This window comes from Vanessa cardui, chromosome 18 (assembly GCF_905220365.1).
Source record: "Vanessa cardui chromosome 18, ilVanCard2.1, whole genome shotgun sequence".
NCBI lineage: Eukaryota > Metazoa > Arthropoda > Insecta > Lepidoptera > Nymphalidae > Vanessa > Vanessa cardui.
In genome coordinates, this window is record NC_061140.1 from 11091784 (window position 1) to 11105298 (window position 13515).

The window sequence follows — 13515 nt, forward strand, 5'->3', positions numbered from 1 at the left end:
TTTTAAATGGATCATAAAATCTAAGAATTTAATTTTGGCGGTCATATTTTCCTTATGATTTTGTATATGAAATGATAAAATGCTTGGTTTGAGTAATTTTTGATTGTGATTATTTCTTTATATACCGCGATTGAAACAAATATAAAATAACTTGAAGCAAGAACGACAAACAAGTTCGATCTTGATCAAGGTTTTCGTTATTGACCGAGAGATAGTTTAAGAATGTTTCAAGTAATTTTTTACAAGAATACCACGCTTTAGAGTTACAATTGTGTAATTAATCGAAACGAAAATAATATTCGTTGCGTCGGGGAATAATCGATTGTCCAATAATTTGTAAATTTCTGACGTTTTGATACACAGAATCGAGAATTATATTCGCACGTGATACAATGACTCATGGATACAACCGGAGTATAAAAAATACTAAGAAATAATACTATTACTATTTGGTGGTGGAAAATGTGATGGACAAAGCCCTACTACCGAGGAAACACTTGTAATAAATGAATTATTTAAAGCAGTCTTTTACGAATATTCTTTCATGATAATCAACATATCATAAGCTTCTCTCTGCTGACGGTTTCAAACAGACACCATACTACCAGAAAAACAAGAATTATTTTGTATCGACTTGGAGTTTTATATCAATATCTCTTTATATGAACCATCACGTATCAAAAAATGCATTTATCAAATTTAAACTTCTACAGTTAGACTGAAACGAAACACCCCTTCTGTTTACATATAATCGTTTCATTTGCAATTATAAATGTCAACGAAGAGGTCAAGAATCGTCCAGCTCGGGTCGGGACATATGTAAAGATATTTATACATATGTAGAAAATTATAAACACATTTTCCCTCAGACATCCCGATTAAGAAATCAATCACAATTCCACTTAATAAAAAAAGAGCATGTACTCGCGACTGAGTTTTGGCATTGGAAAAGTTTACAATGAATGGAGCATTCAAACGTGACCTTGAGATTACAATGTTGATGCTTAAAAATGTTTCACTTAAATAGACATTTTACAAAATATATGATATAATAATATTTACTATATACAATGGTTAATATAAAAAACAGTTTTAACCCGCTGAGTTTCTTTCGCCGGTTCTTCTCAGGTCAGGGTATTTTCTTTTCCGAACCGGTGGTACTGTTTCAATTGACCATAAATAAAAAAGTGTAATACTTCTATATTGAATAAAGTTATTTGAGTTTAAGTTGAGTTTGAGGCAAGAATAATAGTTGACGATGCCCAAAATATTGCGATGTATTTTGATAATTACACAAGTACCTACTGGTAGTTTGTCCGCGGCATCTTTCGCGTGTTATGGTGTTAGTTTTCATGTGTTAGGCAAAAAAGTAGCCTATGTCCTTTGATTTCAAGTTTGCTTCATACCAAATTTCATAAAAATCCGGTTCATCGGATTGGTCGTGAAAGAGCGACTGACAGACATTATACAGACAGAGTTACTTTTTCATTTGTAATATTAATATAGATTATGATTACACAACAAAAAAAAATAGTCCCCATTGTGACAATGAAAGAATATTGACGACTCAACTGACAATAACTTGAAATTTTTTTTTTTATTTTAAAATACAAAAGGAGATTATCGTTTTGAACAATAGTCATAGTTTAGAGAAATTTGAAAAATGATATATTAGAATATTTTGTTCGCATTGAAAATATAAAATATGAGATAATAGATTTGCACAATAGTCAATGGTATGGCCGAATAATAAAAAAGTTTAATGACCACTCTGAATTATTACGCAACTATTAACAATAACTTCTTTTACAGTTTCTAACTAATGGTATTTTTAAGTAGCAAACTACTTATTAAAAACAGCGACCTCTTGGACTATAAAACTATTGCATTTCTATTCGAAAAATTATTACTATGAAAAAAAAAGTCCTTATTAGTTATAATTATGGGCCGAGATGGTACAGTGGTTAGAACGCGTGCATCTTAAACGATGATTGCGGATTCAAACCCAGGCGAGCACCGCTGAATATTCATGTGCTTCATTTGTGTTTATAATTCATCTCGTGCTCGACGGTGAAAGAAAACATCGTGAGAAAACCTGTATGTATCAAATTTCATAGAGATTCTACCACATGTGTATTCCGCCAACCCGCATTAGAACAGCTTGGTGGAATATGTTCCAAACCTTCTCCTTAAGGGGAGAGGAGGCCTTAACCCAGCTGTGGGAGATTTAGAGGCTGTTGTTGATGTAATTCTACTAATTTATTACCAGCTTCAAATGTGAGTTATAAAAAACCGTATAAAGTATATATTTTTTCATATATTTTTTTATTTATTTCCAGTCAAAAGAGAAAATGACGCGTGGCGTGAGGCGCGGCTGCGTCAGACTTCGAGCTGCGGTGATTGGTATTGATGATGAAGACGATTCTACCTTTACTATCACAGTGGACCACAAGACCTTCCATTTTCAGGTGATACTTTAAATTAATCTGAATACGTTCGTAACACTTTAAGGGATAACACAGTACATACAATAGCTAAGTAATTTCATCATCATCTTTGGTCTATATGGCGTTTAAGAATTTATTCTCATTAAGACAGATTCGCTTACACGAGAACAGTATGACAAATATAACAATAAAAAATATTATTTACGTTTATATATATACGTTTACTATACCAAACGTTTACTGACCAATCCAGACAAGCTCTACTATGTTTATTTGCCTTCAACTCGATTTAAATCTATGGCTCATGAATAGTAGTAGAAGTAAGCAAAACGTAGCAAGTAAGTCTTAGGTTTGTATGAAATTCTGTGGCTCTGTACGTAGTCATGAAATTTGCTTGCACCAGCAGCATAAAAAAAAGCTCCGAAACTTATTTTTAAAAGGAAAAGATACCAAGCACATTTACGGCCATTTATTTTTAAATAACTTTAAAAAGGTTAAAATCTATTTTTTTTTCATTTATGTTCATGGTTAGCCCGCCAGTCGTAAGATTTTATCGTAATTATTCTATTACATAATTTGTAAATTTATTTCACTGACTGATTGGTGGTTCATCTAATGGCTAGCTTAAAGTTGCAGTTCACTAGGTAGTAGGTTCAAACCTTAATTCGGAATACAAATTAAGTAGTCTAGGTTTTGCTGCAGTGATCTTTTGCCTGGCCTGAATTTCGATGGTATTTAAATGCCATCCTATCGAATTATGAACGTGATGAAACAGATTCTGCACTAGCCACTGTTACAATTACTTAAGTATAATAGTTTTCTATTATGACCATCCGCTAAACTGTTTTTTTATTCTTAACTGACCTCGTAAATTATGTAGTTTTGGCATCGAGTTCGGAAAGTTTAGTATACAACTTTACAATTTTCTTATTTTATTAGTAGTTTCGCGAAGTCTTCGGATTCAGTTCACGAAGTCGGTTTGTTTTTTTTTTTTAATTGTAAAGTTTTGTTTTCTTTCTAACTCCGTTGCATATTTATAAAAGCCTATGCCACTATTCAGTCCAATTATGTATATATTATTTTATCTCAGTTATATAAGTGGGATATCATTACAGATCAGTCTAGTGATACTAGGATCAGTGACTAGGCATTGAAACTTGCATGTATGCAATTGAACGCTGTTAAAATACTAAACTATATATAACATAACTGTAAATGAAATCTATACTATTTATGTTTCTAATTTAAACCCGACATCTCGAAAATAATTTGACTCTATGCCTCCTTAAATAATAAATAGTCTAATATGTTTCCCTTATCGAACTCCATAAAATAAAAATAAAACAATTTAAAAGTCTTCAAAATGGTAATTAGAGATGTTACACCTGTGACTAAAAATCTGTTCTCAGTCGGTTGGATTCATTTTCGACTGATATTAGTCACTGGATTTGAAATTGCTTACTATATGATTCATACAAACATTAGCCTAAAATCTGCTCTGTTAAATATATCTAATTTACTGAAAGTATTCAATTTTGGGTACATTTTTTATTTCAGACAGAGTTAGTTATATAAAATTAAAATAGGTAAACCATCAAACTGTGAGTCAAATGTTAACTATAGTTCAAATACTTATGAGAGGATATCTTAACGTACAGTCAAAATTGGGTAATTTTGTCCGTTTTAGTCAACTAATTCGGAATGCACTGGGCTTGCGGAACAAGCAGTGACCACATCTCATCATGACCTCGGCTTACATTTATTTCGGATGAATCACTATGAAATCCTGCCTTTCTCTCGCATTTCCGTTTCAATGAATGCAAACAAAAACTTTTCGAATACTCGACGAGAATACTAATTTGTACGATGTTATCGGCTGCACTCCATTGAGCGATGTTTGTAAATGCAAACGGCCCATAAAAGCACTTATTTTCTTTCGAAGGTGTCGTAATAAATTCAATAAGTTTACTGTAATGTCCGATTACCTTTGTGTTCGTGTATTTTAACATACATTTATTGCAATTATTATATTTTTGGAAGATCTGGTGAAGGGACTTTGAATAAAAAATATTTTGTCCATAGATTATTGTGTTTTAACACCATGTACATATGTTTTATTAAGGATTAATTGTTCGTAACTAATTCTTTCTTCTTGCATATTGTAAATAGAATTATAAATTCAAATTAAAAAATATATATCATTTGTCATAAGTGTTAGTATAATGAAAATTTCGTAAGTTAAATTAAGTTATCAATGATGCAACTTTAAACTACACTAGCTATAATAATAGCCTACGGCTTCGGTTGTGTTTCAGGGGTTTTACGTCAAGAGTTATTCGTAAAAAAAGATAGCCAATCACAAGTAGCTTTCTTAATATTAACTGATAGATGAACAAAGTAACTTTCGCATTTACAATATTACTACAGATTGTCTTCAGAAAGACTAAATTTATAATATAGTCTGTGTGAACTTCCTGGGAGAAAGTGATAGTTGTTTTCGCGACTATATTCTACAATAAATGTGATTTAATAAACAAACTCTTAGTTACTCTAAGAACTTGGTCCACAGGCTCGCGACGGTTCAGAGCGCGAGCGTTGGGTGCGTGCGCTAGAGGACACGATCGCACGTCACGGGCGGCGCGAGCGCTGGTCGCGCTGCGTGCCTGCGCCTGCGCACCGACACGGCGATCTCGAACGACGAATCGCCGAAGCGGACGCATACTTGCAGATCATGATAGAATTAGTTTCCGTAAGTTGATTACAATTACATTTTTTAAATTTCTCAAGTGAAACTTTAACCACAATGAGAGTATTTTTTGAAAGTTGAAAAACAATAACAACATTTCTATTTTTTTTTGTCTCGTATGTTTGAGAGAAATTTTTCAAAAGTAAGATTTATTTTTTTTTTTTATTGAAAAGTGTCTCGTTCAAAATTGACTATTGTTTTAGTTGCACACGCTTTTTTTATCTGAAGTTTAGATCTCTTCAATTTTGCCAATGTCCATTCTTAATCTTAAGTTAAAGGAAGCAAGCTGCATGCAATTTTAATATTAATAAATGGAAACAAAATGAATGTATATGACATTAATTTTCTAATCTGTTTACATATGTTTTATATTTAATTGTTTAAATGAATTAATAATTATTTTTACAGAAAATGAACACGAGGGTATCAGAGCTACCGGATCCACAAGAGAAGAATAAGGGACAAGTCATATTAGACCACTCCAACGTAAGATATAATAGCAATTGAAACTGAATATAAATCCAGTAATTAAAAAAAAAACCATGTCACGTGACCTGACAATAGCGAAGCTTCTCACTGCCTCACAAAATTTAGCAAATCCATATAAATTATTTAGACCTTAAAATTAGTCTTTCTCTTTTACTCTTTTGTATTCTGTCTCGCTCACACACATGCGTTGTCGGTTAATGTGATGTGCATCGCTGTGTTCCTTCGTTTCACTGCACAAAGATATTACTCTGTTATTCGACAGCATATAGACATTATATCTCGTGAGATAGAGATCTTCAACAAAAATGTAATGACACATTTTGCGTTAAAGCTTAATAAGCAATTACATAGTAATTTTACCTTCTAATCCTTTCGTTCGTGTATTGAATAGGAAAAAATGAGCTAGCAGATTTTGCTGGTTTTTCTCTGTTCATGATATTGTCTTTTCCGAACTAGAGTCACTTTTTCCTTTAAGCATCAATAAATTAAAATTTGTATATTTAACTGCCCATTCCAAAAATGCCTTAAGATGTTTCGTATAATAATCAATTTTCCATACACCATTAGCACGTGAAAATTAAAAATAGTTTTGTTTGTCTGGGTTTGAACCCGCATTCATCAGGTCATGCAGGTTAAGTTAAGATGTACGTTCCAACCACTGAGCCACAATAGTTTTATTTTAAACAATAAATAGATATACTTCGATCTACGACTTCATCATAATATAGGATAAAATCAACTCTTAAAAGTTCCATCACTATCAAATGTTACTAAATGTCTTCAATGCCACAGTCAACTGAATCTTATCCTAATTGCCTCCGTGGATGTTGTGTACTCGAACAACTAAACATTTCTTTTATTTTATCACTTAATTAAGAAACAACCTTCACAGTTTTATCACATTCTATCGAAAATACTTTCGAATTGAGTCACATATTTATTGTAATTATCATACACTAACATGCATTGTTATCGAAACTAACGATTTTCTACCTTATACATATAAAGTTAAAAGCGTTTTTATTTTGTGACACTCTTAAGTTATTATCTTTTTCCTTTGCAGGCAATGTTGGATAATATAAAACATTCCATAGTGCTTCTTCAAATAGCTAAGGTATTTATTTTGTTTTACTAATATTTTATACAGATATTCCAAATGACACGGAAATCAAAACAAGAATACATCGAGTTTCTAACAAAACAACACAAAATTTTATTTATAGGTCTCCATAAAAGTGAAATACGTTATCATATGTTATTAATATTACGAATGTCCCAAAAATACATTGCTTGATAAAAGCTGTAGGTATTGGAATTACTCATCAAGAGCATTTGCATGTAAGTCGTCGTGTGGTTTATAATTGGGTGATCGTGTGTACACAATCGTAGGAACAGTATGCCAGGATATATTGTGTGAAATCAAACATTCAATACATGTACTTCTATTGGCCATATATCCTGTCAATCCGGCTCGAAGGACCAACTATACCAATACATGAATTCAATCAATTACTCTGTATTTTATTGTATAATTGAATTTTTATATTGAAAAAATGATCAACATAAATAACATTGAGAAGAATAATTGATTAATAAGCGCCATCTAATGTTATTTTTAGTAACATTTAAACTATTTAAAATGCTTGTATAAAATTGTTCCATGTTTGTGTTAGGAGATAGTGTATATGTACTGTATCATTACGTACCCATAATTTTTAATTTGACGTATCCACTGTTGATGTTTTTGAAACGTTATATTAGTTTAAATGCTCTTGGTCTGTATCTAAAGCTCTTTATATAGAATTGTTTTTAATATATAATTATAAATGATAAGACTTCTAAATGATGACTTTCTTCTATCTGATCTCCCGTAGTTAATAAATAATTTTGACGACCTCCGTGGTCGAGTGGTGTGTACACCGGTTTTCATGGGTACGCGACTCCGAGTTCCCGGGTTCGATTCCCGGCCGAGTCGATGTAGATTACCATAAGTTTTCTATGTTGTCTTGGGTCTGGGTGTTTGTGGTACCGTCGTTACTTCTGATTTTCCATAACACAAGTGCTTTAGCTACTTACATTGGGATCAGAGTAATGGTTGCGATGTTGTCTCATATTTAAAAAAAAAAATTAAAATTTAGACTATGTAAAATAGTACAGAGTATTGAATGAAAATACCTAGTAATAAATATTGATACAACAGCAAATCTAGTATAAAAAGTTGTATGTATTAAATATTATGAATATAGATTAGTTTAAGTAGTTGTTTAATATCTTTCGTCTCATTTGCAGAACACAGTGAATCCCGTGAACGGCGTGTACCAGGGACCGACGAATCCATCACAGGAACATATCAAAGAAGGTTTGTTTACATTACTTTAAAGTACTAAACCTTCGGATAATAGTCTATTTGACTGGTTTTTAAAATCCATTTTATATTATTTAGTAGAAGTTAAGGAACCCAGTAAAAGTTGTTTTTTTTTATTTCTAGTACATATTTGCCGAAAAATATCATATTAAAAATTCCATATTTAAATAGCGCGCTAAAACGCTACTTGGACAATATGGCGCTGCAATGGGGTTGGTGACGTCACTTTCCTGTATTTTAGTCTGTGGTACATATAATAGAAAAGCAAGGTTTACAAGAAAGTGATCATAAGCCCGGCTAATCAGGAGCGTTTTGTGTCACGTGACAAATGTTGAAAAATGCATTATTATTTATGGATTTATGAATAAATTAAGTATTATTATCAACTTTCGTCAGTAAATAGCCATATTTAAACTCATAATGTACACTGATTACAATAATTGACACTTTATTTTTCGCATTGTCAAATAGCCTATTAATGCATTGCAATTAATAAAGTTTTGACGTTGATCCTCTCCGGTTACTCATTCAAGGATAATAAAAGAGAATTTGGCTTACTAAGATGAAGCTAAATGCTAGTCCCAGAGATCTGAAATATAAATAAGGATACTGAAATATGTTTGCCGTGATTTACGATACCGTTTAAATGTTAGTAAATACGAGATTTTGTACTCGAAAGTTTTTATAATATCTAGTTTGTACCTCGTCGCTAGATGTCGCTGTACATCAACACGATAATATATACCACGGAATGGTACACGAGTATGTCGTTATCAAGTTTAGTTCATGGTATAAGCTACATATAATAATATATGTATGTATATATGTAACGTATTTTCCAAATATATGATGACGAGATGGGATTAGAATTCAGGACACCGAGATTACAGCCTTATATTTGTCCACTATACCAAGGAGGTAGTCTAAGATACATGAAAGGCAAGGATAACCTGTCCGTATAACATGTTTCAAATAAGAAAGGCTTTTTACGAAATATCTATAAAGAATTCAATCGACCCGTGTGCACGGCCTTCGTCGTGTACGAGCCTTCGTCAGTGTCGAACGCAGGCTCGGGCTGATACGTCTCCATCGATTATATACTTAACTTATATATAACCTTATATATCACTATGTTCGCGGTAAACTCCAAAACTACTGAAGAGATTTTCATGTGGTTGAAATTAGTAGGATAGATGAATTCAGTAGGATGATTTAGGTATATAATTTACTAAGATTTTTGTGTAAATAAGTTGAAATGGAACGACAATTTTTAAACAAGTCTGAAAACAAAAGATATAATGTTGTCTTAAATTTTCGCGATTATTACACAAAAGATATATAAATAAAAAGTAAATACATTAAAAAAACTTGTGTTCCAGTTAAAAAAACAATACTTGTTTTCATGACAACAAACAAACATACAAGGTAAATGCTGTAGTCGCAGTCGGTTAAAAGAGTAAGTACGTAGTTTGATCAGTGAATATTCTTGTCCCCAGATCTGTCCCCTCGCGTGGAGCTGGGCTCAGAGTGTCGCGAGCTGTCGTCCCCCACACACGTCATACAACCCCTCGATCACATCGATTCGCCCAGTTAGTACATATCATTATGTACTATTTGTAAATATATAGTATATTATGTATATATCTATCTATATCTTTTTTATATAACCTTAGTTTATATTAGACGGAAATAGGCCATACAATTTGTGTGCAAATTTTTTGAGATATAGCTTAATATATTTAAGCAGTCAAAGCAAAAATGGTTTGCTCGACCTTTTTCGAAGTGACATGTTATATAACATTTTATTGGTAATATAAAACAAATGTTGATCGCACTGAAAGTTCTAGACGTATACCGTATACGTAAACCTACAACATACATAACATACTCATATATATTCTATAAAAAAGTAGATTTTTTCGTTATTACCTTTTTGTAAACTATCTATCACAAGGTATTTTATTTACTAAGCAATATTAAGTAACACAATACTAAGGGAACCTTCGCCTTATTTCTTCTCAATGTGACAGATGAGTTATGATGTCTCCGCGCGGTTTACATATCGACACCGCCCAAAGATCAATGAACTTTTAAGATTTACTTTCCTGAGATTTCGGCCCTTATACCACTTATTATTAGTACCATTGCACAGTCGTGGTAAGAAAAGGTTCGTCACCTTAATATATATTTTCGTGTGCTCAATATGAGCGATAATCTGCTTTACCAAAAGAGAATGACATATTGCATCGCAATGATTTGATGGTTTGATTCAAAAGGTACTAAGTGTTTAATACTCAAAAAAGGAATGAATTTATTTATTTATTTACTTACTTAGGACAACCAACAGTCGATACAATAACCCATTGAATACGTACAATATAACAACTTGAATCAAGGAAAATGTTCTACTAATTACAAGTAGTCTCGGCATGCACTTATAACATTACAATACACATATTTTATAAAATATTTTTAAATGAAAACAAATACATATAAAAATTCCACTAAACTATTAAATAATCAAGAAATATTATTAATTAATAATTAGAAAATAAATATTAAAGCATTATCCATCTAAACAAAAATTAATATTTATATTTCTCTAGATTACAATTAATTACAATTTGAAAACTAACAAAGTTTTTCTTACTCTTGACCGTACATAAGTAGTAACTTTAATAATTGATATAATACATGCATTTGTTTAACAGGACAAGCGATGTCGTTGTTGGTGCCGGACACATCGTACTCCTCGTCGGAAGGGGAAGATGACTTCTACGACGCTGACGACGAACCAGCCGACTCCGTCGTACCAGGGCCGAGGTAAGTCAGATTTATTATAGGAATTTCACTTTAGGTATGGATGAATTTTCTATAAAAGAAATCCATAAAGTCCATAAACTATGGTGTGGTGGTGATATGGTGTGAAACATCTGACAACTCACCTTGGTAATAAGCAAAACCAACTCCATATGTTATCGGAAAATGGGATAGCACCACATAAAAGCAAATCATTTTCTTTTGCAGCATTAATAGTTACCATTGCATATTGATAGATGAGCACTGTACTTTAGGTACAAATTGCCTTAAACATTTCTGTAGCAAAATCTAAGAGGCGATCGAAGTCGTTAATACAGTAGTATTAAGACAAAAGTAGTGATAGACTATTTTATTAAACAAGAAAACTTTTAAATATTACCATTTATCTTTGCCTAAAGACTTTTTAAAGGGCCAAGTTATTGTCAAGTAGGGTATACACTCACGATATCAAAACCGCGTCCGATTGACACGTATTACCAACAGTGCTACTGGTGGTAATTGCAAGAAAAAAAAACTTTCCAAAATTGCGAATATTGTATTTTCATTGTCGATTCCCACAAGCATTGGACCTTAAGCGGCATCCGTATAAAAAAAATCAGTGCACAGTAATAGCCTGTTAATTCCACACTTCTGGGCTAAGACCTTTCCCATTGATGAGAAGATCTAGTACATATTCCATCACGCTGCTTCAATGCGTGATGGTGGATACACACATAGCAGTTATCGTTAAAATTAGGCACAGACAGAATTCGTCACGATGTTTTCCTTCACCGCCGAGCATTAGATGAATATGTCACGTTTATACCGGAAAATGCACGCGTTCTAAACACAGCGCCATCTCTGCTTTTTTATTTCAAATTTCAGTACAAAAATCTATTATTTTTTTTATTGGCCTGTCACTCTCCAACCGGAGCACGGCAATGGAAAGTATTACTTTTTGACGGTAGAATAAATTTAGAATGGTTGGAACACATACCTAAAAATTGACCGTCACCGTTTCAATATGTGTTATTTAAACAAATTATCTCAAATGATGCTGTTATGAGTCGAGATGGCCAAGTTGTTAGAACGCGTGAAGCGGTGAAGAAAAACATCGTGAGGAAACCTGCATGTGACAAATTTCAGAGAAATTCTGCCACATGTGTATTCCACCAACCCGCATTGGAACAGTGTGGTGGAATATTTTCCAAACCTTCTCAAAGGGAGAGGAGGCCTTTAACCCAGTAGTGGGAATTTACAGACTTTTGTTGTTGATGTTATTCTTGCTGTTCTTGTTTGCTGCTATTTTTTTTTTTCTTTTTTATTTATTTATTCGGGTTTAACAAACAGCGTCACAATAGGTCCAAATACTAAGCTTAGATTTAAAAATACATAATTGTGAAACCAACACCGTTAACCACAGATTACTACTAAAGTTATTGAGAGATAGACGATACAATTTTTATATATTTTTCTTAATTTGTATGTATATATTATTTATTTATTTAACGGAGGAACAAAAAAAAATGAAAAGAAATAACAAATTTTAAAGTAGACAGAATAAATTAAAATATAGTAAATAAATAGAAGAATGACAATTTTGGTAGCTCAATAAAAATGAAAATAAATTTTTATAAATAAAAAAAAACCGCCTTCAAAAATGAACTAAAAAGAAAAAAAATAATCAGTTACATCCATATCCAATTTACGATTTTTTAATCACCTCTCAAAGTCGGTGCCAACATTGCTAATATAGGTACATAATACATACATACAAAAACTAAATCTATTTATTGGCACCGACTTCAAAAGGTGATTAATAAATCGTAAATTGGATATGGATGTAACTGATTATTTTTTTCTTTTTAGTTCATTTTTGAAGGCGGTTTTTTTTTATTTATAAAAATTTATTTAATGCTTTTCAGTGTTGTTTTGTTATTTATAATTACAATTGGTAGTGTTTGTCATTCACTTTATTATACTCAGTACATTTCGGCTTTCGACTCTGAACATAACTCAACGCCGTTTCAATACGATGTGGACTGCAACTCAAATTAAGCGTTACCTAAGTTACAATAGCCTAATGTAAACTGCTCATCGCCAATTAGACAATACCATTTTTCCCGATGCAATGCCGTTAAACATTGAGGAATTCTCCTGGTAGTCCACCATCAGCTAGACTTCATCATAGGCATGTTTACTAACATCAATTGCTTGGCGATTATCTTAAAGAAATAGAACTAAACCCGTAAAATAGTTACTTAGGTACTAATAGGTTCTAATTACCAGTTGTGGTCTTCATCATCAGTTCCACTTCATCAAATGTCACTTTTCGTGAGCATATGACCAAGGCACTTTGAATAAAACCGAAATCACTATAGGTGTGCCTATAAAATTTGAGGAGTTCCCTCGATTTCTCCAGGATCCCATCATCAGATCCTGATCTCCTGACAATGGGACCACCTGTAAAACATGCCCTTTCAAACAAAAAAAGAATTGTCAAAATCGGCCCAGCCATCTTCGAGTAATTCGGTAACATACATAAAAAAAAAAAAAAAAAAAAAAAAAAAAAAGGCCCCGACGAATTGAGAACCTCCTCCTTTTTTTGAAGTCGGTTAAAAATAAACAGAAAAAAAATTATTCTCCCTTAAAATCTAAATAATCAGTAC

The 13515-nt window shown here is 32.3% G+C and overlaps 1 protein-coding gene across 3 annotated transcripts in view; it reads left to right on the plus strand.

The window, feature by feature from the left end:
• Positions 1 to 13515, plus strand: part of LOC124537252 (oxysterol-binding protein-related protein 9) — a 97064-nt gene that overhangs the window by 25710 nt on the left and 57839 nt on the right. For 2 of the 3 annotated variants that reach the window (XM_047114025.1, XM_047114026.1), the window contains exons 2-8: positions 2340 to 2468; positions 5017 to 5196; positions 5602 to 5679; positions 6746 to 6796; positions 7972 to 8041; positions 9544 to 9636; positions 10759 to 10870. In XM_047114025.1, coding sequence (XP_046969981.1) covers positions 2340 to 2468; positions 5017 to 5196; positions 5602 to 5679; positions 6746 to 6796; positions 7972 to 8041; positions 9544 to 9636; positions 10759 to 10870 — 713 coding nt within the window. The remainder of the gene's footprint in view (positions 1 to 2339; positions 2469 to 5016; positions 5197 to 5601; positions 5680 to 6745; positions 6797 to 7971; positions 8042 to 9543; positions 9637 to 10758; positions 10871 to 13515) is intronic. The other variant, XM_047114027.1, reaches the window with a different exon arrangement.